The 25,834-nt window shown below is 40.9% G+C and overlaps 1 protein-coding gene and 1 long non-coding RNA gene across 4 annotated transcripts; both read right to left on the bottom strand.

Annotated features, from left to right (window-relative positions):
- Positions 1-14,192: 14,192 nt before the first annotated feature.
- Positions 14,193-18,871, bottom strand: LOC140177937 (uncharacterized). The gene is made up of 2 exons (XM_072211788.1): positions 15,519-18,871; positions 14,193-15,430 (listed from the first exon to the last, which is right to left on the bottom strand). Exons 1-2 carry the CDS (start codon positions 15,634-15,636, stop codon positions 14,391-14,393), a joined length of 1,158 nt encoding a protein of 385 aa, XP_072067889.1. The 5' UTR covers positions 15,637-18,871; the 3' UTR covers positions 14,193-14,390.
- Positions 18,872-21,753: 2,882 nt separating this feature from the next.
- On the bottom strand, positions 21,754-25,174 carry LOC112738114 (uncharacterized). Of its 3 annotated transcripts, none has more exons than XR_011869629.1 (6): positions 25,039-25,174; positions 24,890-24,920; positions 24,690-24,741; positions 24,212-24,394; positions 23,976-24,042; positions 21,754-23,150 (listed from the first exon to the last, which is right to left on the bottom strand). It is a non-coding gene; the product is annotated as an uncharacterized lncRNA (long non-coding RNA). The 3 variants fall into 3 exon arrangements; XR_011869630.1 differs by having other exon boundaries at positions 21,754-23,138; XR_011869631.1 differs by lacking the exon at positions 21,754-23,150 and adding an exon at positions 23,584-23,884.
- Between the last annotated feature and the right edge of the window lie 660 nt (positions 25,175-25,834).

Below are 25,834 nucleotides of genomic sequence, written 5' to 3'. Positions count from 1 at the left end.
TATGACAATTATAGCATAAAATCTCATGAAATTGCATTAATTCATCCATGGTTGATTGAATCAAAGGAAATATGAAATTCTGCCCAATTGGCTTACTTAAGGCTCAAGAAAGTGCATAAAACCTATTGAAAACAAAGGAAAAAAGCATAGAAAAACATGACATGGTGACATGTCATCACAACACCAAACTTAAACCTTGCTTGTCCCCAAGCAAGAAAAGAATCATGCAATAGAAATTGACAATTCAAGGTAAGAAGAATAGCAACTCAATGTTCATGGCAAGCTAGTTTTTTATGCATGCTACAATTACAAAAGAGATGTAAATGATTGATGCTTCTCTCTAGCTCAATTTATGAAATCTTTCTCTTATATTTCTTCCTTGAAGCAAGCTTTTGATTTTTCTTATTAGCTTCTCCTTATGGGTGCTTTGCCGCATGAGTTGATAACAAAGCTACGACTTCTAAATGCTTTGTTTTCAAGTATTACCACTTGATACATAAGCACCACAAGCATTTAATTAGAGGACTTCATTAAGCTCATTTTTCTTTTCTTTTCTTGACTCTCTAATCATTGATGCTCAGAGCCTTGAGCTTTGAGGGAGTGCTTTTGCACTTTGAGCCTAACCTTGACTTCTAAGTGTTTTGTTTTCAAGCATTTGGCTTGATACATAAACACCACAAGTATTTAACAAATAAATTGCCATTGGTACTCAGAGCCTTCAGCTTTCTCATTCTTTCCCTTTTTCTTTTCTTGCTTTATTTTGCATTTGCTTCTTCAAGGTTTTCATGATTTTAAAAGATTTCACAAAACGTGCTAGATGAAAACTTCAATTAAATAGAATCTAATGCAATTAAGCAACAATCAAACATACTAGCTTTCCAATACTTTTATGCACATGCTAAATTCTTCTTTAATGCCTTGTTTGTTTATGATCATGATACTTTATTGCTTTTGAATTCACAAAACTCAAGTTGGTAATCATAATGGCACAGCACCATGTTGCAATTTAGAAATCAAACTATGCCTTTTCATACACACATGCATACAGAGAAGGTAAAGACAATCATGCAGTTTATAGTGCTTGAAACAAATGAGAGGAAAAGGAACTTTACAACCTTGTAGTTCATCTTCTCTATTGTTGTCATTTTTCTCCCATTCTCCTCCTTCCCATACCAAACTCAGAATGCTTGCTCATCCTCAAGCAACTATTAGAACCGTGGCTATGGGGCTAAGATGGATCATGAATGTCTTACACAAGAAATGTTAGTAGTACATGTGTTTCAAGCAAGCAAAATTAAAGATAATAATCAAGGCACAAGAGACAGAGACATTGTGATTGCAAACTTAAGAAGGTGAGCATAATACTTTGCATAAAGAATAAGTGGCACACCAAACTTAGTGTGACACTTTCACTTGGAATTGATGCAAGTATCTTGTAAGGATTAGAACCAAATTTTGTTGCATAGCAACACCAAACTTAGAATGCAACCATATGTCAATTTATTGAAATTTAAACTAAACAAAGGAAGAAAATAAAGCAGAGAAAAAATGTTACCTACGGTTGGGTTACCTCCCAACAAGTGCTCTTTTAGTGTCATTAGCTTGACATGTTGTTTTTCACTTTCTTCCTCTTCTTCCAGTTTGTTAAGAGGAATGACTCCAAGAGGGGAGAAGTTTCAGTTATTGTCCCCTGTCTTGGTCTTCTTTCAACAAGCTTCCTTGTGAAATTGGCTTGATTGATCTTGCTTGCTGGATCAGGGGGAGGATTGTTTGCAGTTGACCTTCTCATGAATGTTGTCCTTGGTATCTTGGTCACAATCCTCTTCTTGGTGCTTTTGTCAATTGCCTTCACTTCTTGGATGTCAATACATGGTTGCTGTGTGATTATTGGAGTGATTTCTTCATTAAGAGCCTCTTGTATTGGTGGTTCCATGAGCCCTTCCTTCATGTGATTTTCTGCTTCACTTGAGTGTGAATTCTCTGGAATGACTTCCTTACTTTCATGCTCCTCCACTCCTTTCTTTGCACCCAACATTTGACTTAATAGTTCTTTTATGGAGGAGGTTTGTTGTTCTTCCCAAGATTTCTTCATCTCTTCTTCATATTTTTCTATCACAGATTCAAGGGAAGTTTGTGAGGGTTGTGAATGTTCCTTTGTTACCTCAAGTGCAGTTTCATTTTCAACCACCTCATTCTTCATTGAAAGTTCACTTGATGCAGTGGCCTCCTTATCTTGCTCTTCCACTTTCTCCTTCATATCCATCAATTGGCCTTCATTTTTCTTGCTCAGTGGTTCTAAGCTCCTCCTTATTTTCTCTAAATCTCCATTCATATTTTTGAAGATAGCTTCTTGCCTTTTCCAGGATTGTTCTTGTCTTTCAAAAATTCCTCTGGACTTTTGAAGGAGATCCTCTGAATCACAGTTTGAAGAATTGTTGAACTCATCACAGTATGGATTGCTAAGATTTCTTTGATTTTGACTTTCCCAGTCACAATATGAGTAGTTGTTGGACTCATCAAAATCTGGATCATATTGTGTCTCTGGGAAGTGTCCCATATGATTCCCTTGCTCATCTTGTGTCTCTGAAGCAATTCTCCATGGATTGGAGTGCTCAGAATCTGTTAATTCTTGGTGATATCCCCAGCCACCATTAGAGGTTGGTGATGGTGGGTGATATCCTGAAAAATTTTGTTTGACTGCAAGATGAGTTGAACTCCATTTGTATTTTGCAAAACACAACACCATTGAAAATTGAAATTCATGTCACAGAGACAGAATTTCTCAGTGAGGCAAAAACACAAACACCTTGGTTTCAGTTTAAAACAGAGAACAAAAACAAAAAAAATGCTTGATCTAGACTTCTCACCCACTTAATCATTGTTGATCTAAATCAATCCCCGGCAACGGCGCCAAAAACTTGATGTGTATTTTCAGAAAACGAAAAACGAATCCCAAACACACAAAACTAACCGGCAAGTGCACCGGGTCGCATCAAGTAATAAAACTCACGGGAGTGAGGTCGATCCCACAGGGATTGATGGATCAAGCAACTTTAGTGGGTGATTAGTTTAGTCAAGCTAACATTTAAGTGAGATTGGGTGAAACTTAAAGCAACAAAATGTAAATGACAAGGGATTTAAAGTTGCAGAAAGTAAATTGGACAGAAACTTAAAGAGCAAGAAATGTAAATTGGCAAAATCTTAAATGACAAGAAATGTAAATTGCATGAAATTAAAGGGGAGTGGGTGCTGGAAATTAAAGAAAGCAATAGATCAAGCAACTGGAAATGTAAATTGCAGGAAGAATAAATCGAACTGGTGCTGGGAGCAATATAAACAGAGAAGCAAATTGGAAGCAATGCAACAGAAAGTAAAATTTCTTAAAGACTTTAAAGACAGAAAGATTATGCTTAATTTGCAACAATTTAAAAGAAGATTGAAGATCTCAGGAGTGGAAGAGACTAGAAAACAAGTCTAGATCTCAAATCCTTCCTTGATCCAACAAGAACAATTGCAAGAGAAATTAAAGAAAAGTAAATTGCAGAAGCCAAGAGAAGGTGAAGCGGTGAACAGGAATGGAAATTCAATTGTGCAGAGAAAGTAAACAAGAAAATTCTCAAGGTGAGATTGAAACAGAATTTCTTCAATTCTCAACCCAAGATTCAAGACAAGAATGAAAACTAAGAGAGAGCTCTCTAATGGAGCTCCCCTGTACTCTCTGATGGGACTCCCTTTCTAAAATGAAAATGATGCCTTTTTATAGGCTTTTACAAACATGACAAATGAAAATGAAATTGAAAAGCAAATTACAAAGAAAATGAAATTCCTAATCAAATTGTTTCTTGTGCCTTTGAGTGATGATAATGGGCTTTGCGTGCTTTGGATTTGGGTCGAAGATGACCTCTGTTGATTGCACTTGGAGTTGGAGAGAAACCCATTGTGAATTGGGACATAAAGCACAAAAGCTTGAGTCAAAGTTTGAGGCAAACTTTTGCTCAAGCTTTTTATATCAGCCACCCCCTTTTGCTGATATCCACGTTTGAGCTAAAGTTTGAGGTCAAACTTTTAGCCAAACGTGGATCCCCTTGTGTGCATGTGTGGGGTGCTACTTTGTCCTCTTGTCAACGTTGCCAATTTCATGCCAACTATAGACTATTATATATGGTTGGAATGCTCTGAATGTCAGCTTTCTAACCCAATTGGAATCACCTCAATTGGACATCTACAACTCAAGTTATGCTCATTTGAAGAGGACAGGGTCGCTGGCTTTGGTGTGCAGCGTTTGAGGAAAAGTTTGCCTCAAACGTGGTCGAAAACGCCAGTTCTGGAGCCTCAAACGCATTGTCCACCCCATACTATTATATATTGTTGGAAAGCCCTGAATGTCTACTTTCCAATGCCGTTGGAAACACATCATTTGGAGCTCTACAGCTCGAGTTATACTCCGTCGAAGGTGCAGAGGTCAGTTGGCCTCACTGCAGGTTGCCACCATGTTCGTTTATGCACATTGCGGGGCAGTTTTCTCCCTCAATTTTAGTGTCCACCATGCAGTGCCATATATGCTTGGAAAGCTCTCGATTCCTACTTTCCATTGCTTTTTGAATCACCTCATTTGGAGCTCTGTAGCTCAAGTTATTCTTATTGGAAGTATACCCCTTCAGGCTGTTGTGGTGTGTGGCGCCAACGTTTACCAAAAAGCTTGAGGCAAACGTTGGCGCAAACTTTTCTCCTCCAGGGTGTTGTTTTTGTGATGCCAACGTTTGCCAAAAAGTTTGAGGCAAACTTTGGCTCAAACTTTTTTCCTCTAGGATGTTTTCAACTCTTCCAAAAGTTTGAGCAAAAGTTTGAGGCAAACTTTGGCTCAAACTTTTTGTTCTCTCTTGCTCCTAGCCATTCCTTCTTCCTTCAACCTTCTTCAAAACTCTTTTCACCTATCATCAATCAACCAAACACATCAAAGCTACGCTCAAAATTATGAGTTTGTTATGCTTTCATAATATATGACAATTATAGCATAAAATCTCATGAAATTGCATTAATTCATCCATGGTTGATTGAATCAAAGGAAATATGAAATTCTGCCCAATTGGCTTACTTAAGGCTCAAGAAAGTGCATAAAACCTATTGAAAACAAAGGAAAAAAGCATAGAAAAATATGACATGGTGACATGTCATCAGCGAACGCGTGACTGACGCGGACACGTGCCTTGAGTAGAATGCAAATGACGTGTACGCGTGACTGACGCGTACGCGTGACAAGAAAAAACTCCAAATCTCGCGAACGCGTGACCCACGCGCTCGTGTGACAGACGCTACATACAAGAATCTGCAGAAAACGCCCCCAGTGATTTCTGGACCCTTTTCTGGCCTAGTTCTCGGCCCAGAAAACACAGATTAGAGGCTATAAAGTGGGGAAATACATCCATTCGTCAGGGAACAACTGAAAAGGACAACATAATCATACTTTCATATTCATAATTTTAGGTTTTAGATGTAGTTTTTAGAGAGAGAGGTTCTCTCCTCTCTCTTAGGATTTAGGATTAGGATTTCTCTTATTTTAGGATTGCTTCTACAATCACAGGTTCAAAGTTCCTTTAATTTATTTTCTACTTTTATCTATTCTATTACTTTAATTGTTATTTATCTTTTCAATTTGGCTTATGAACCATTCATGTTAGGATTTTCTTAATTAATATAAATTGAGGTATTTCAGATATAAGATCGTTTTATTCTATTTATGTTATTGATGTTTTTGATTTATCCAAATTATTTTCATTCGAGTAGATTTTCTTCCCTTTTGGCCTTGGTTGATTAATTGGTAACACTCGAGTTATCAAACTCAGCTGTGGATTGAAATTGGAGTTGCTAATTGATTCGAATCGCTCTAAAGCTAGTCTTTCCACAGGAGTTTACTAGGACTTGAGGATCAATTGAATTAGTCCACTTGACTTTCCTTTATTTAGTAAGGGTTAACTAAGTGGGAGCAAAATCCAATTCTCATCACACTTGATAAAGATAACTAGGATAGGATTTTCAGTTCTCATACCTTGCCAAGAGTTATTATTATTATTAATTTACTTTATTACTAATTTATTCTCCTTGTTCCCTACTTCAAAAACCCAAAAATATATCCTTTTTACATAACCAATAATAAATCATACCTCCCTGCAATTCCTTGAGAAGACAACCCGATGTTTAAATACTTCGGTTATAAATTTTATTGGGTTTTGTTACTTGTGACAACCAAACTTTTGTTCGAAAGGATTTTCTGTTGGTTTAGAAACTATACCTACAACGCGATTACATTTGTGAAATTCTTTACCGGCAGAAATCAGTTCATCAGCTAACTTGCTCGACAACTTTTTAGTGTTCTAGCAGAATCTTTTTAGTTAGTCTTTGAGCAATTTTGATAGCCTTGTTGTGGAGTCGTGGCTTTTTGGGCAGAGCTGTGTCCCTTTTAGCACACGCTTTTTGTTGGTCCGACTTCTCTTTGTCTATTCTTCTTAAGTTATTTTTAGTAATCCATTTTTAATCAGACCTCGTCAGGCCTCTTTCTATGAATTACTTTTTATAACTTTGTTGCTTTGGTTTGGTTTGGTCTGACTTCTTCTTGTTGGATCTTCTTAAGTTATTTTTAGTAGTCCATTTTTAATCAGACCTCGTCAGGTCTCTTTCTATGGATTACTTTTTATAACTTCCTGCATTGATCTGTTTTGATTGCTTTCACTTTGCCGACCTTGTCATGATCGAGCGGTGAATTTGGTTTTCACATTGTCGACCTTGTCGTGAACGGGCGGTGAATTTGGTTTTCACCTTGTCGTGATCGGGCGGTGAATTTTTGCGCTCAGATCAATGCGTCTTGGTAGGAAACTTTTTAGGGTATCTGAAAAACTTTATTCAAGTAGAAAATAGGCATATAGACAAGAATATATACATATGAGTGCTTACCCTTCTAAATCGGGTAATTTTGTAGATCTTGGCTTGGCACCTCATTAAAAAACCTTTTCAGGAAAAAGAGTGCTCATTAACCTAAGATGTTTATTACTTTCTAACTATAGTACCTACTTAGGTTACAGGCATGCCATGACCTTGGTAGTTCTCGTCCCTCGAGGTCGGATACTGTTCATACCCTGGGTCGAGCTATCCGACCTGGGATGATCGGCGACAAAGCGACCAACCTCTTCAGGTCAGGCTACTTGACCTCTTCTCAAAGAGGTCGGCCAAATCGACAGGAAAGCCCAATAAAGGGCCCAAATAGAGGAACACGACCCAAATCCAAAGGCAATCCAAGCCTATAGAGATAAAGGCGGTTCCCTTGAAGATAAGCTGACTTCACTCAAAATAAGATAAGATAAGATAACTAACTTATCTTATTAGAAAGGTCAGCCCACACTACTATAAATACACTAGAGCACCCACGTATAACTCATACTCTGATTCTACTAAAAACCTGTTTAATACCCATGCTAACTTAAGTATCGGAGTCTCTTGCAGGTACCCCCCACCCTCCGGTGACCAAGGATCAGCAGTGTAGCCAGCCAACAAGTCAGACACAACAACTCCGGCCGCTACTCACCAGCCGAACACATCGGCACCGACCGGTACAGAAGATCTCAACCGAGATCGACCTCCAGTTTCAGGTAACTCTCAGAACATTGGTGCTGTTGTCGGGGAACCTGGAAGTCATCCCACCACCATGGCGGACGACCATGATTCAGATCTAGAGGATAGAACACCACACAAAAATGCGGGCGCTATACCAAAAGATACTCCGGAATCCAACGGAGATAAAAATTCATCAAATCCAGGAGTAATAGAAGCGCTTCAAGATCATTTAAAGCAACTTGAAAAAGAAAGCCAGCATCAACGAGAAGTTGGCAAGGATCTACAAAGAGAGGTAAGGCGACATCGAGACTTAGAAGATAAAATCCTACAACTCGAAGCCGATCTCAAAGAAAAGGCCACCCGGACCACCCCTGAGGACAATTCACGCAGAGATCAAGATCCATTGACTAGGGAAATCATGAAAAATAAAATTTCTAAGGACTTTAAACTCCCGGATATGACTTTGTATGATGGCACTACAGATCCCAACCATCACCTCAGTAACTTCAGAAGCAGAATGTACCTCATCGACGCCTCAGACGCTGTTCGCTGCAAGGCTTTTCCAACGACACTCACGAAGACAGCAATTAGATGGTTCGACAACTTACCTCCTAAGTCCATCTTTAGCTTTGACGACCTAGCCAAAAATTTCTTGGCCAAATTCTCCATCCAAAAAGACAAGGCCAAGCACGCCCCCAGTCTACTAGGAATCAGGCAAGGAGATCGGGAAAGTCTTCGCAACTACATGGAAAGATTCAACAAAACATGCCTGGATATACAAAGCTTGCCAACAGAGGCTACCGTCATGGGCCTCATCAACGGCTTACGAGAGGAACTTTTCAGCCAATATATATCAAAGAAATACCCCACATCTCTGGACGAGGTGCAAGAGCGGGCAGAGAAGTACATCAACATGGAAGAAAATTTCCGACTTGGGAAAGCTTCGAAATCCGGTTTCACCTACCGAGATAAAGATAAAGAATCCAAGAAGAAGGAAGATCGAACGGGGGAAAAAATAAAAAAGTATCATAATTACACCCCTCTTCGGGTGTCCCTGGTGGATATTTACAAAGAAGTCTGTAACACAGAAAAGATACCCCCAGCTCGACCACTCAAAGGCAAAAGAGGAGGAGGAAATCGGAACGAATACTGTGAATATCATCGAGTCCGAGGACATTCCACCAACGAATGTTTCGATTTAAAAAATATCATAGAAAAATTAGTAAGAGAAGGAAAACTAAATCGGTACCTGGCCACCCGAGATGATGAGCAAAGAAAAAGACGAAGGGATGAAGATGTCGGACGAGCTGAGCGATCACCTCGTACGCCAGAAAGACATGTCCACATGATACACGGAGGATTTGCAGGAGGAGGAATCTCCAAGTCATCCCACAAAAGATATCTCAAAGAAGTATATCATGTAGAAGGGAAGGAGGAAGCACCCGACATCCCTGCAATTACATTCACCAAAGAAGACGCATCCGATGTCATTTCAGGACACGACGATCGCATGGTCATCACCATCATACTGGCGAATGCCAATCTCCACCGCACATTAATAGACCAAGGGAGCTCTGCCGACATCTTATTCAAAACTGCCTTCGACAAGCTCGGCTTAGAAGAAAAGGAGCTTAGAACATACCCGAACAGCCTGTTCGGACTGGGCGATACCCCAGTACAACCACTGGGATACGTGTCACTACATACAACCTTCGGAAAAGGGAACCAATCCAGAACACTCAAGATAGACTACATCGTGATCGATGTGAGTTCAGCCTACAATGCCTTAATAGGTCGGACAATACTAAATCAACTCGGCGCAATAGTCTCGACTCCACATCTATGCATGAAATTTCCAACCACAGAAGGGATAGCTACAATAAAAGTAGAACAAAAGATGGCACGCCACTGTTATAACGAAAGTCTAAACCTCAGAGGCAGAGGAGAAGAGTTCCATACAATTGAGCTTGGTGGAGTTCAGAGACAAGAAGAACTCCGTCCACAGCCCGAAGGTGAGGTAGAGAAAGTTCAGATCGGAGACACCTCGGACAAAACAACTAATATTGGCACGATCCTAAAAGGAAACGCAAAAGAATTACTAGTACAGTTCTTACGAGATAATGTCGATATCTTCGCATGGAAAGCTGCAGACATGCCAGGCATAGACCCCAAGCTAATGTGTCACAAGTTGGCGGTTTATCCAGGATCTCGGTCGGTACAGCAGAAACGAAGAAAACTTAGACCAGAACGATCCCAAGCTGTGGAAGAACAGGTACAAGCATTACTGGAGGCAGGATTCATAAGAGAAGTTAAGTACCCACTATGGCTAGCTAACGTCGTCTTGGTGAAAAAATCAAATGGGAAATGGCGAATGTGCACCGACTATACCGATCTCAACAAAGCCTGCCCAAAAGATCCTTACCCACTCCCAAGTATCGACGCTCTGGTAGATGCTTCATCCGGATATAGATACCTCTCGTTTATGGACGCATACTCCAAATACAATCAAATCCCCATGTATCCACCAGATCAAGAAAAGACCTCGTTTTTAACACCAAAGGCAAATTACTGCTACATTGTGATGCCTTTCGGTCTCAAGAATGCGGGAGCTACTTATCAAAGGCTAATGAATAAAGTCTTTTCAGATCATATCGGAAAAGTCATGGAGGTCTATGTGGACGACATGTTAATAAAGACACAAAGCGAAGAGATATTATTGTCCGACCTGGCCCAAGTGTTCGACACTATAAGGAAGCATGACATGCGACTCAATACCGCAAAATGCACCTTTGCAGTAGAAGTAGCCAAATTCTTAGGTTTCATGCTCACACAAAGAGGAATTGAAGCAAATCCAGACAAATGCCAGGCTATACTCAACATGAAGATCCCAACTTGTGTCAAAGAGGTACAACAACTCAACGGGAGATTAGCAGCCTTATCCAGATTCTTAGCAGGATCAGTGATAAGATCTCTCCCCTTCTATGCCACTTTAAGGAAAGGAAAGAAGTTCGAATGGACAATAGAATGTGAGCAAGCCTTCCAGGACTTCAAAAGTTTCCTAGGACGACCACCTATCCTAACTCGACCACGGGAGGAAGAACCACTCGTATTGTACCTTGCGGTAGGAAATCGGGCAGTTGCCTCAACACTGGTTCGAGAGGACGACAAAGGGCAACAACCTGTATACTTCATTAGTAAATCACTGCAGGGATCCGAGCTGAACTACCAAAAAATAGAAAAGTTCGTCTATACTCTCATACTGACATCTCGACGGCTTCGCCCATACTTCCAGGCTCACACCATTAAGGTTCGAACCGACCAGACCATAAAAGGGATATTACAGAAAACAGATCTAGCAGGCAGAATTCTACAATGGGCAGTCGAGTTATCCAAGTTCGACCTCCACTATGAAGCTTGGACAGCCATCAAATCACAGTACTTGGCCGACTTCGTTGCAGAATTCACAGATACCCTAAAAACCCCATAGAATGGAATCTCTACGTAGACAGGTCCTCGAATAAGACTGGAAGCGGCACGGGTTTGATAATAGAAAGCAACCAAGGTACCCAAGTTGAGCTTTCCCTCAAATTTGGGTTCCCGGCCTCAAATAACCAGGCGGAATATGAAGCGTTACTAGCTGGTTTGAAGCTGGCTAAAGAGGTTGGAGCTCAAAAACTCAACATCTTCAGCGATTCACAAGTAGTCAACTCACAAATAACAGGTAGCTACCAAGCCAAAGATCCCACCATGAAAAAGTATTTGGATAAAACCAAGGAACAGCTCGGACAACTCGGGGAATACAAGATCTGCCACATACCCTGCGAACAAAATGCCCGAGCTGACGCACTCTTAAAACTAGCCAGCACCAAACCAGGGGGCAACAATAGAAGCCTCATCCAGGAAATGTTACAGAACCCGTCAATCTCGGAAGAGGAAAAAGTCCTAGCCATAACAAGTCAGAATCAAGATTGGATGACCCCCATAATTAATTACCTCAAAACAGAAACACTCCCCACAGATAAAAAGGAGGCAAAGAGGTTAAAACGAGAGGCTCGGTACTACACTATCATAAACAACACCGTATATAGAAGAGGAATTTCAATACCACTATTAAAATGTGTGCCGACCTCCAACACAAGGGAAGTTTTAGAGGAAGTACACAGTGGCATTTGTGGTAATCATCTCGGAGCACAAGCTCTCACCAAAAAAGTACTCCGGGCTGGATTTTATTGGCCAACTCCACAAAAAGAAGCTACAGAGTATGTAAGGACATGCCCACTATGCCAGAAACATGCCAACTTTCACATCGCCCCGCCAGAAGAGCTCATCAGCGTAACCTCACCTTGGCCATTTGCAAAATGGGGACTTGATCTCCTCGGACCTTTCCCCCAAGGATCAGGACAAGTCAAATTCCTCATAGTAGGGGTAGACTATTTCACAAAGTGGATCGAGGCAGAGCCCCTAGCCAACGCCACTGCTCAAAGAAGCTGGAAATTCCTATATAGGAACATTGTCACAAGGTTCGAGGTTCTATATTCCATCACCACGGACAATGGCACCCAATTCACAGATGCAGGCTTCAGAAAGTTAGTAGCCGATCTGAACATAAAACACCAGTTCACCTCCGTCGAACATCCTCAAGCCAATGGACAGGCCGAAGCTGCCAACAAAATCATATTGGCTGGGTTGAAACGGAGACTGTAAGCTGCAAAGGGAGCTTGGGCCGAAGAACTTCCACAAGTCCTATGGGCGTATCGAACAACGCCACATTCCACCACAAACGAATCACCATTTCGACTAGCATACGGAGTGGAGGCAATGATCCCAGTAGAGGTCGAGGAAGGGTCGCCTAGAGTAGTCCACTACAATGAAGAAGCCAATTCTCAACTTCAAAGAGAAGAGCTCGACCTACTTCCGGAAATCCAAGAAAGTGCTCGGATCAGGGAAGAAGCGCTAAAGTGACGAATGGCTTCGAGATATAATCAAAGGGTAGTGCCAAGAGGTTTCGCTGAGAATGATCTCATCCTAATCCGAAATGATATTGGAACAACTCGACCCGGAGAAGGAAAGCTAGCAGCAAACTAGAAAGGACCCTACCGAGTCATAGAAGTACTTGGAAAGGGCTACTACAGACTGTCCGAACTCGATGGACGAGAGCTTCCCAGATCATGGCACGCCTGCAACCTAAGAAGGTACTATAGCTAGAGAAGGTAAAAGATCTCGGATGCACTCTTTTTCCTGAAAAGGTTTTTTAATGAGGCACCAAGTCGAGATCCAAAAATTATCCGATTTAAAGGGATGAAAAAATCCCGTATGTATATATTTGCACTTGCTTTTGAATAAAATATATTTTTAGATATTCTACAAATTCTCAAGACGCATTAATCTGAAGCATTCATCGTCCGATTATAAAGCAACAGATCGGCAGAAAGTGAAAAACAGATTCACTGCACGATCACGATAAAGACCAATAGAGATGAAAACGTGATTCATCTAAAGGTCGAACAAACAAAGATAGAAACCACCTTCTACAAATCGGCAAAGATGAACACAGAATAATGCAAGAAGTTATCGAAAGTGATCCGGAAAAAGAACCCGACGAGGTCTTATGGATTGCTAAATAATAACTTAAAGACTAGCCGACGTTAAGAAGTCGGACCGAGTCAACCCAAGTTATCAGCAAATCCCTGGAAAGAGGTCTGGCCAACCCTATAAAAGAGGAATTGCTATAACTTAGAAGAGATCGACCTAACGAAGTCGGTCTCCTACAAAAATAAGTTATATAAGTAATCCCTGAAAGAGACCTGACAAAGGTCCAAGAAAGAAGATTACAAAATAACTTAGAAGAGATCGACATAAAGAAGTCGGTCTCCTACAACGGACAAGTTATAAAAGTAATCCCTGAAAGAAACCCAACAAAGGTCCAAGAAAGAGGATTACAAAAATAACTTAGAAGAGGACGACATGAAGAAGTCAACCTCCTACAAACAAGTTATATAAGTAATCCCTGAAAGAGACCCAACAAAGGTCCAAGAAAGAGGATTACAAAAATAACTTAGAAGAGGACGACATGAAGAAGTCGACCTCCTACAAACAAGTTATATAAGTAATCCCTGAAAGAGACCCAACAAAGGTCCAAGAAAGAGGATTACAAAAATAACTTAGAAGAGGACGACATGAAGAAGTCGACCTCCTACAAATAAGTTATATAAGTAATCCCTGAAAGAGACCTGACAAAGGTCCAAGAAAGAGGATTACAAAAATAACTTGGAAAAAGATGACGCAAAGAAGTCGATCTCCTACAACCAACAAGTTATAAAAGTAGTCCCTGAAAGAGACCTGACAAAGGTCCAAAAAAGAGGACTACAAAAACAACGGGAAAAAGACCAACGTAAAGAAATCGGTTATGGATTGCTAGAAATAAATACAAGAGCTGGAAAATCGAAATACAAGTGGGGTCCACACATCCACAACCTAAAAGGATCCAAGCTACAAGCAATAAACACAAAGCAATTCAAAGAGGCCAAGCAGCAAGGCTTCAGCATTCTTAAAACCCAGAAAGATGCCAAGACAAGTGCAAACAAGCATGATATAAAATACAATATTATAACAAGCTTCAGGGTCAGGCCCAAAAGCTTGAAAGCTATTTGTTATTTTTTCAAAATCAAAAGTTGCTGAACAAGCAACCAGAAGGAGTATCAACAGTCAAGCAAAATATTTAAAGTACAAAATAAAGAGTTTAAAAGCCCACAAGCCGGGCTATCTACACAAATATCCAAGAAAATTCAGCTAAGATTAGAAGACTGCTCGGCAGCATCAGTCCGAGGTGAAGGAGGGCGAGCTTGGAGAGGCACAACATCTACTGTACCGTCGTCCCTATTCAGAATTTGACAATCATGATCTAACTCTGGACGAACGATCCCAGCAGGAGGAGCTATAGAAGCCGACACCTTGGCAGAAGGCACAGGGGGAGGATCGACATCGTCATCATCCTGGTCATCAGGGACAATCTTACCATCCCTCACAACATTATCCAGGCTAAAAAGAGTAAGATCGGCCTCAGGCGCAATAATTCGAACCTGCTCCTTCAGGCTCTCGTAAGCAGCATTCACACTGCTAACAAGATGACCCTGGAGCTCAGAGTAATCAGCTCGGGCATTCTCCAACTCCTCCTTCAAATGCATCCCCTCCTGATAGTCTGTAACGTAGCTGTCTTTATGCCTCAATGTTGTGTCCTCAGCCAACCACACAGAAGCTGCCAGAGCAAAGGAACTCGCATTCTCATTCTTCAAATCCTTCTCCAGTTTGGCCACCTTCACCTCAAGCTCCTCCTTCAAGCCCTTCATCCTATCAAACTCTTGTTTAGCCTCCTCCATAAAGGCTTTGGTGGCATGGAGAGGAAGATTTTGAGCAGTCCGATACAGGGCAGCCCCCATATGGGCCATCTTGATGCTGCTCTGAGTTATAAAATCTAAATGGCGAAGGAGCGAAACATCATCCATGGGGAGGGCACCATAAGGACCGATCTGTTGGTCAACAAACTCCACTACATCAAAGTCAGGAGCGTCAAGGTTGAAAGGCTCAATTGTTTTTTGTTTTTTGCTGGGAGGAGCACCAGAAGTGGCAGCAGAAGTTTGTGGAGGGTCAGCCGGACGAACTCGAGGAGTAGGGATCACCTTCCTCGGCCCAGGAGAACTTGGCACAGGCAGCTTCACCGAAACTTGAGAAGACCCCTCTCCCGCCACCTTGGCCGAAATGTTTTGAGCAGCTGCAACCTTCTTTGCCTTCTTGAAGGCCTTCATGGAATCATTGTTTTTCGACATCTCTGAAAATACAGAATCAACCATAGTGATAAGTTACTCTCTAGAAGAAGCAAAACTAAGAAACAAGTACAGAAACAAGTCAGACAGTACCCAAAGCAGTTCGAGCCGAAGATGGATCACTCAAAAATCTTTTTGTATCCAGATGGGGTGGTTCCCCCCACAAATCTTCAAGAACAACTACAAAAGCCCGCTCAACCTCATCAAGCATCTCCCATGTATAGCGAGACACTCTCACATTCTTTTGCCACTCTAGAGGGAAAGCAGGCTCGTCATTCTCATCAAGAAAAAAAAGGAGGACCCCCTCAACAGCACGGACTCAGAAGAAATAATTCTTAAAATTTTTAAAAGACTCATCATACATGGCAAAAACTTTATGCCCCTGGGCCGACCTGAAAGAAACCCAGGAAGCTTTCTTTTTGGAGGAACCTCCAGGCTTGGCAGATACAAAAAGATAGAGGAAAAGAGTCTGGGAAGGTGTTATGCCTAACTCTTGGCAAAGCAGCTGAAAAATCTTGATAAAACGCCAGGAATTCGGATGAAGCTGGGATGGGGCAATATTACAAGACCACAACAAATCAATTTCGAAAGCAGTAAAAGGAAAGGTAATGTCCAACTGGCTGAAGAAATATTCATAGGCATAGAAAAAGGGACGCTCTCCCTCGACCAAAGTAGGAAAACAAACCCTCTCATCAGAATCAGGCGCCACAAGCTCATAATCCCTCTCCCGGGCGCTGCTACCACAAATCCTATGACGTTTCCTCAGCTCTACACAAAAATCAGCATCCACCACAGAGACACACATCAAGACAAGGGAGTCCAGCCAATCAGACATCCCCTCGGGAACTTTAGAAGACATCTCTACAATGTTATTGCGAGAAGACATGAGGCCAACTAATCCTACAATAAGAAAAGAAGATGGGATTACCAAAAAATATCTCGGACGAGGGGCAAAATAACTCGACTAGTATACAGAAGAACAAATAGAAAAGGAAAACCCCAAGACTCAAACCAAAGTCCTGGGGCATCCTTTAGAGGCAGTAACAAAGCAAGGTTTCAGGAAAAATCTACAGCTTACGCCTCGGCATCCCCCAAACAAGAAAAGAAGATTTCAAATAGCAAGCATTTTCATAGGAGAAAGACAAAACACAAAAAAGTACAAAAGTCATCAAAGCCACTATCTTTTTATAGTCTATCAGCAAAACGCTTCGACAACACCAAACATGCCAAGCAGAGGATCGTCAAAGACACAGCCTTTTCTCCAGAATCAAACAAATTATCATCAAAAGCACAAACGAAAATAGTGATAACATGCAAAAGCCCTAAGGGTGTCAAAGCAATAGGAAAGATGAAAAGATTCATACAAAAGGGCGAAGAAACTTCAGAGCACGCATTACGACAATAACCAGACACAGCAAAAGCAGAAAGATCCAAACTTTCTCAAAGCAAAATCAAAACTTTCTCACCATCAGGCAGAAAAAATGACGTAGAAGGAAAGGAAGAAAGAACCAACCTGAAATGAAGAAAGAAGCTTCAAAAACAAAATCGCCCAGAAAATCGCCGAATGATGCCACAAAGCAAAGACAAAGCGCAGGCAAAAAGTGATAAAGTAAAAGAAGAAGTTACGAAGAAGAACAAAGAAGAAAAACCGTTTTCTGAGGAAGAAAAATTCAAAATAAAGCCAAGGGAAACGGGGCAATTAATACTAATTAATGAAGGTATTAAACCCTCGCACGTTCCCTAGAACAAAGCGCTAATACAGAAGCGCGCACCTTTAAAGAAAAAAATGTTCTACATTCAAAAAGGTTCTACAAAGGAAGAAATCGATAAAATGCTTGAGTTCGGCTTCACTAGAGAAGAACCGAAGTCAAGGACTCGACCTCAAGAAAAAAAAAAGAGAAGACCGAGCTCAAGCAGGGGCACTGTTCATACCCTGGGTCGAGCTATCCGACCTGGGATGATCGGCGACAAAGCGACCAACCTCTTCAGGTCAGGCTACTTGACCTCTTCTCAAAGAGGTCGGCCAAATCGACAGGAAAGCCCAATAAAGGGCCCAAATAGAGGAACACGACCCAAATCCAAAGGCAATCCAAGCCTATAGAGATAAAGGCGGTTCCCTTGAAGATAAGCTGACTTCACTCAAAATAAGATAAGATAAGATAACTAACTTATCTTATCAGAAAGGTCAGCCCACACTACTATAAATACACTAGAGCACCCAGGTATAACTCATACTCTGATTCTACTAAAAACCTGTTTAATACCCATGCTAACTTAAGCATCGAAGTCTCTTGCAGGTATCCTCCACCCTCCGGTGACTAAGGATCAGCAGTGTAGCCAGCCAACAAGTTGGACACGACAACTCCAGCCGCCACTCACCAGCCGGACACATTGGCACCAACCGGTACAGAAGATCTCGACCGAGATCGACCTCCAGTTTCAGGTAACCGTTGGAACAGATACCTTGTAGTAGCCTTTTCCCAGTACCTCTACAACTCGGTAAGGTCCTTTCCAGTTAGCTGTTAGCTTCCCTTCTCCTGATCGACCTGCTCCGATGTAATTTCGGATTAGGATGAGGTCATTGTTGGTGAAGCTTCGCTGGATTACCCTCTGATTATACCTTGAAGTCATTCGACGCTTTAGCGCTTCCTCTCTTATCTGAGCTCTTTCTCGGACCTCGGGTAGTAGGTCAAGCTCTTCCCTTTGGTTTTGAGAGTTGGCCTCTTCATTGTAGAGGATTATTCTGGGGGATCTTTCCTCTATCTCCACTGGGATCATTGCCTCCATTCCGTAAGCAAGTCGGAAGGGTGATTCTCCTGTGGTGGAGTGCGGAGTTGTCCGATATGCCCATAGGACTTGTGGGAGCTCTTCGGCCCAAGCTCCCTTTGCGTCCTGTAGTCTTCGTTTTAACCCGGCTAGTATGACTTTGTTGGCAGCTTCTACCTGTCCGTTAGCTTGTGGGTGTTCTACGGATGTGAATTGGTGCTTTATTTTCAAGTCAGCTACTAAGTTCCTGAAACTTGTATCAGTAAATTGAGTACTATTATCTGTGGTGATGAAGTAAGGGACTCCAAACCTTGTGATAATATTCCTGTATAGAAATTTTTGACTTTTTTGAGCAGTGACATTGGCTAGGGGCTCTGCTTCAATCCATTTTATGAAATAGTCCACCCATACAATGAGGAATTTGACTTGTCCCGATCCTTGGGGAAAGGGTCCGAGGAGGTCTAGCCCCCATTTTGCGAACGGCCAGGGCGACGTTACACTGATGAGCTCTTCTGGTGGGGTGACGTGAAAGTTAGCATGCTTCTGACATGGTGGGCATGTCTTGATGAACTCTGTTGCTTCTTTGTGTAAGGTTGGCTAGAAAAATCCAACTCGGAGTACCTTTTTGGAAAGAGCTCACCCCTCCCCCCCAAGTGGTTGCCACACATGTCGTTGTGTACTTCTTCCAGGACTTCCTTTATGTTGGAGGTTGGTACGCATTTTTAGGAGGGGTGTTGAGATCTCTCTTCTATATAAGATGTTGCCTACTATGGTGTAGTGCTGTGCTTCTCGTATCAACCTCTTTGCCTCCTTCTTATCTGTGGGGAGTGCCTCTGTCTTGAGGTAGTTGATTATGGGAGTCATCCACCCCTGATCCTGACCTGATATGGTTAGGACCTTTTCTTCCACTAAGATTGATGGGCTTTGCAATGTTTCCTAGATGAGGCTTCTATTATTGCCCCCTGGTTTGGTGCGGGCTAGTTTTGAGAGTGCATCAGCTCGAGCATTTTGTTCCCGAGGTATATGTTGGATCTCATATTCTCCGAGTTGTCCGAGCTGTTCTCTGGTCTTGTCCAGATATTTTTTCATGGTGGGGTCCTTGGCCTGGTAATTCCCTTCTATTTGCGAGGTAACTATTTGTGAATCACTGAAGATGGTGAGCTTTTGAACTCCGACTTCCTTAGCCAGCCTAAAACCAGCCAGTAATGCTTCGTATTCGGCTTGATTGTTAGAAGCAGGGAAGTCAAATTTTAATGAGAGTTCGACTTGGGTTCCCTGATCGCTTTCTATTATCACGCCCGCGCCACTCCCAGTTTTGTTTGAAGAGCCGTCCACATATAGTTTCCATTTTGTGGGATTTCCCGGGGTATCCGTATACTCAGCAATGAAGTTGGCCAGATACTGTGACTTGATGGCTGTCCGAGCTTCATATAGAAGATCAAATTCAAACAACTTGACTGCCCACTGTAGGATTCTTCCAGCTAAGTCTGTCTTCTGTAGGATACTTTTTATGGGCTGGTTGGTCCGAACCTTGATAGTGTGCGCTTGAAAGTACGAGCGAAGTCAGCGAGAAGCGAGTATGAGTGCGTAGGCGAACTTTTCTATCTTTTGATAGTTCAGTTCAGCCCCTTGTAAGGCTTTGCTGATGAAGTAAATGGGTTGTTGCCCACTTTTGTTTTCTCTGACTAGTGTGGAGGCTATTGCCCGATTTTCTACTACGAGGTATAATATGAGTGCTTCTCCTTCTCGTGGTCAGGTAAGAATGGGCGGTTGCCCCAAAAAATTTTTAAAATCTTGGAAGGCTTGCTCGCATTCTGTGGTCCATTCAAACCTCATTCCTTTCCTTAATGTGGCGTAAACGGGGAGAGATTTGATGGCCGACCCAGCTAGAAACCTGGACAGGGCTGCCAGTCTTCCGTTGAGCTGTTGTACTTCTTTAACGCAGGTTGGACTTTTCATGTTGAGTATGGCCTGACATTTATCTGGGTTCGCCTCAATTCCTCTTTGTGTGAGCATGAAGCCCAAGAATTTGCCAGCTTCTACCGCAAATGTGCATTTTGCGGGGTTAAGTCGCATTACATGCTTTCCGATGGTGTCGAACACTTTGGCGAGGTCGGGCAACAAGGATTCCTCATTTTGTGTTTTTACCAGCATATCATCTACATAAACCTCCATCGACTTCCCAATGTGGTCTGCAAAGGCTTTGTTCATCAATCTTTGGTATGTAGCCCCAGCGTTCTTGAGTCCGAAGGGCATAACTATGTAGCAGTAATTTGCTTTTGGGGTCAAAAATGATGTCTTATCTTGGTCAAGTTGATACATTGGAATCTAGTTGTACCCTGAGTAAGCGTCCATGAAGGAGAGGTACTGATATCCTGACGAAGCGTCAACTAGTGTGTCAATGTTTGGGAGTGGGTAGGAATCTTTTGGGTAGGCTTTGTTGAGGTCGGTGTAATCAGTGCACATCCGCCACTTTCCATTTGACTTTTTGACCAACACCACATTGGCTAGCCATAATGGGTATTTTACCTCCCTTATGAACTGCCTCCAACAAGACTTGTACCTGCTCCTCTACAGCTTGTGACCTTTCCAGGCCAAGCTTTCTATGCTTTTGCTGTACTGGCCGAGACCCTGGGTAGACGGCTAATTTGTGGCACATTAGTCCGGGATCGATACCAGGCATGTCGGCAGCATTCCATGCAAAGAGGTCAAAATTGTCTTTTAAGAGCTTTATTAGTAGTTCCTTTAAGTCTTCTCTTAGATTTACCCCTATATTTGTTGTTTTGCTTGGATCGTCTCCAATTTGAACTTCTTGAATCTCACCTTCTGGTTGAGGGCGGAGCTCTTTGCGAGTTCGGATTCCCCCGAGTTCTATGGTATGGACTTCCTCTCCCTTTGGGTTGCCTTTGAGGTTCAGACTTTCATTATAACAGCGACGTGCAGTTTTTTTTGTCTCCTTTTATCGTGGCGATCCCTTCTGGAGTTGGAAACTTCATGCATAGATGTGGAGTCGAGACCACTACGGCGAACTGGTTCAGTGTTGTCCGACCTATTAGGGCGTTGTAAGCTGAGCTCATGTCGACTACAATGTAGTCTATGTTAAGTGTCCTTGACCTGGTTCCCTTTCCAAAGGTTGTGTGTAGCGAGATATACCCGAGTGGTTGGATCGGGGTGTCTCCTAGTCCGAACAAGCTATTTGGATATGGTCTAAGCTCTTTTTCTTGTAGGTCGAGTTTGTCGAAGGCGGTTTTAAATAAGATGTCCGCGGAACTTCCCTGGTCGATTAATGTTCTGTGGAGGTTAGCGTTAGCTAATATGATGGTGATGACCATGGGATCATCATGTCCCAGAATGATGCCTGTTGCATCTTCTTGAGTGAAAGTAATAGTGGGGAGGTCAGATGACCTCTCTCCTTCCCCTACATGATATACTTCTTTAAGGTGTCTTTTACGAGATGATTTAGAGATTCCTCCTCCTGTGAATCCTCCATTTATCATATGGACATGTCTCTCAGGAATGTGAGGTGGTCGTTCAGTTCGTCCGACCTCTTCATCCCTTCTTCTTTTTCTTGGTTCATCTGTTTTGTTGGCTAAGTACCGATCTAGTCGACCTTCTCTTGCCAATTTCTCTATGACATTCTTCAGGTCGAAGCATTCATTAGTGGGATGTCCATAAATTCGGTATTACTCACAGTACTCTGTCCGATTTCCCCCTTCTTTTTTGCTTTTGATTGGACGGGGTGGTGGGATCTTCTCAGTGTTGCATATTTTTCGGTAGACATCTACAAGAGACACCCAAAGGGGGGTGTAATTGTGGTACTTTCTGGGCTTCTCATTGAATTGATCTCCTTTTTTCTTGGATTCTTTATCATTGTACCGAGGTGGGTAGGAGAATCCGGACTTTGAGGTTTCTCCTAATCAAGAGTTCTCCTCCATGTTAATGTACTTTTCTGCCCTTTCTTGTACCTCGTTCAGAGATGCTGGATGCTTTTTTTATATGGAGTGACTAAAAGGTCCTTCTCGCAGGCCATTGATGAGACCCATAATGGCTACTTCCGTTGGCAGACTTTGTATGTCCAGACATGCTTTATTGAATCTTTCCATGTAGTTGCGAAGACTTTCCCAATCTCCTTGCTTGATTCCTAGTAGGCTCGGGGCGTGTTTGGCTTTGTCCTTCTAGATGGAGAATCTGGCAAGAAATTTTTTGGCTAGGTCATCAAAACTTGTGATAGATCTTGGAGGCAAACTGTCAAACCACTTGGTTGCTGTCTTTGTCAGGGTGGTCGGGAAGGCTTTGCATCGAACGGCGTCCGAGGCGTCAGTGAGATACATCCTGCTTCTGAAATTACTGAGATGATGGCTGGGATCTGAGGTGCCGTCATATGACGTCATGTCGGGAGCTTTAAAATCCTTTGGAACTTTAGCTTTCATGATCTCTTTAGTGAAGGGATCTTAATCCCTGTGGGAGTTATCTTCATGGTTGGAGTGAGAAGTTTTGTTTTTGAGATCTGTTTCGAGCTTTAGGATCTTGTCCTCTAGCTTACGTCGTCGCCTAGTTTCTCTTCGTAGGTTCCTCTCAGTTTCTCGTTGATGGTCGGCCTCTTTTTCGAGCTATTTGAGATGATCCTGCTGTTCTCGGAGGACATCTAAAATTTCTGTATTTGGAGAATCCTTGTCTCCGTTCGGTTGAGGTGTATCCTTTGGTGTGATGTCTGCGTTCTTATGCGGTGTTCTTTCTTCCATACCAGAGTTGTGATCATTGTCACGGTTGTCCATCATGATGATGGGATGACTTCTAGGTTCCCCGACAACGGCACCAATGTTCCGATGGTTACCTGAAACTGTAGGTCGATCTCGGTCGAGATCTGCGGTGGTGGCCGGAACTAACGAGTCCGACTTGTTGTATTTGGTGGTGCTGCTGATCCTGGATCATCGGAGGGGGTGGTACCTGCAAGAGACTCTGATACTTAAGTTAACATGGGCATTAAGCAGGTTTTTAGTAGAATCAAAGTATAAGTGATACACTACTACATACTTGACTTTTACTAACATTTAAAAAATGTTACTAAATCATATTAAAATGTTACCTATATATATTAGTAACATTTTAACAAATGTTAAATATACCCTATGTTACTAAAGAGTTTTACTAACATTCTTTTAAAGATTTAATAACATTTAGTAAAAATGTTACAATAAATCTTCTATAGTAATATTATGAAAAATGTTACAATAGACCTTTCTTGGTAACACTTAAAAAAATGTTACAATAGATATTTTTTGTAATACTTAAAAAATGTTACAATATATATTTTATGTAACATTTAAAAAATGTCACAATAACTCTTTTTAATAACACTTTAAAAAATGTTACAATAGATATTCTATAGCAATACTCTAATAAATGTTACAATTTATTTTTTTGCTAACATTAAAAAAATGTTGCAAAAGATCTTTCTTGTTAACAATAAAAAAATATTACAATATTCTACACCCACTTTATAAATTAAATCCAAAATATTTAAACACTAAATTGATTCAATAAGTCAATTTTCCTATTTCTTCGATATGCTTACATTGCACAAACTTTCTCTATAGTAAAGATCAGTTCGACTGCATACAAGTATTTACAATAAAATAATAAAATTCATGCTAATATTAACTTGAGGAATTCAAGTGCTCCATGTTTGTCATCTAACATCACAAGATAACACCAATTAACATACTAATTTTGCAGCCATATCATTCTCTTATATAACTGGACAGCAACTAGAAAATTCCTCACATTTTTGAAGTACTGATAATGGTGCCCTATCCGGGAACAATGCAGAATCAACAGGACTCTCTACAACCTTAAAATGAAGAACACATTGTAGAAATTAGTAAATACTAAACAAACAATAAGAGAAAAGTGAGTAAATTAAACTAGGATCTATCTAATTCACCTTGGGAACAGAAGATATAAGTGCTTCCAATAACCAAATGCAATAATTTACTACACCTAAAACATCATGTCCTTACCACCAACATATTCATGTAAGACTGTATCCGTTGTTCATTCTCTGCCGCTTTATGTTTAACAATTTCTGAAAGAATAGCTTTGACATGCTCCTTGTTGAAAAGAATATATGAGCATTGCATGTAGAATGTATCCAGAAATTCATAGAGCTGATGTTTCTCACCAAGTAATTTAAACAGATCTTCCTGCATACAAAAGTTAATAAATAAATAACCAAAAGTAGTAAATGACATGCTACAAGCTGATAGATATATAACAATTTATGTATCTCTACCTAACAACTTAAGCTTTTAGGAGAGACAGTTTCATGACATGATATTAAATCTTCTATTACCAAAAGATATAGAGTTTGATCCTTATTGTTCACATAGCAACTGATAAATCACATAGAAATTCTACTTGAATAATTCAGAAGCCAGGTACAAAAGAAAAGCGTTTATTAGTCACCAAGATTTTTATTTCTATTAGCAAGATCCATACCTTATCTATTAGTCTGCACTGCTAGGATAGACACAAAAACTATGCTCAATGCCTATGCAAACAGAGATAAAGTGATTAGTTTTAAAATGATAAGAATATTACAATAATCCAAAAAACTGGTTCAAACAAATAAATTAAAGTATTAACCATAAGATCCATGTACTATCTTAAAGATAAATTCTAGAAGAGGTTTAACTTACGGTGCCAATAACCGTGTGAGGCCTGGAAAACCTATAGAAAGCATCCAATGAATTTTTAACAGAGGTCAAAATTCTTTTTGAATCAAAAGCTGGAGGTTCAGATTCAAAAGATTGCCCAGAGGGCACTTTCACAATATATTTTCTCTTACATTCTTGGCATGTATGCCCTCCCTCAATGCGTTCACAATGAAATACTAAACTTGATTGCTTAAACCTCAAAAAATTAAATTCTTTTTGGATCTTCTTTTTCGGCCATGAAGCTGCTGTTGGTGCATATGAACCTAGAGTACCAACTGGTGGATGTTAGTAGCAGGGACAACAAAGAACACCTCCAAATAGAAATTATTTCTTCTTGTAAAATAAAACATAAGAAAGAATCTCCTAAGAAAAAATTTCATAATTATTGTCAAAGGGAACAGCTAGGACCCTGTGAAGAGAGTCAATTACTCAACTAACTGATATCATTATCATAGCCACAGTGTCATACATACTCATATCACAAGTAAACTTAAAAAGAGTATTGCTAAACTGCTAATAATCATTAAATCATGACAACTGAAGATTTATATATTCATAAATGGTTCCATTTTTCTTTTTTCATTCATGTTTATCAAGTTTACTTAAACAAAAAAATAAACAATTAAGCTAAAGAGAAGTATAGGTATAGGTCTATATGAGATACTGAACATTATTAGTAATTATTGTTGCACTATGGTGTCATAGACAAAAAGGTATAGAACATTATTTCTCAAAGTATTCTATTTTATTAGTACAAAATGAAGCAACATTAGAGAAATTATAGTAGAATAGTCTCTACTTTAAACACCAAAGAGACTAACGTGGATATTATTATTATCACAAAGGCCAAATCAAATAATGCAGGACTACGTCAAAATCTGTGATCCTCTCTTCTCTCTTTAATTCTTCCCTAACCATGCCAATCAA

The sequence above is a fragment of the Arachis hypogaea genome, chromosome 13 (genome assembly GCF_003086295.3).
Source record: "Arachis hypogaea cultivar Tifrunner chromosome 13, arahy.Tifrunner.gnm2.J5K5, whole genome shotgun sequence".
NCBI lineage: Eukaryota > Viridiplantae > Streptophyta > Magnoliopsida > Fabales > Fabaceae > Arachis > Arachis hypogaea.
This window is presented reverse-complemented; position numbering and strand designations above follow the sequence as displayed.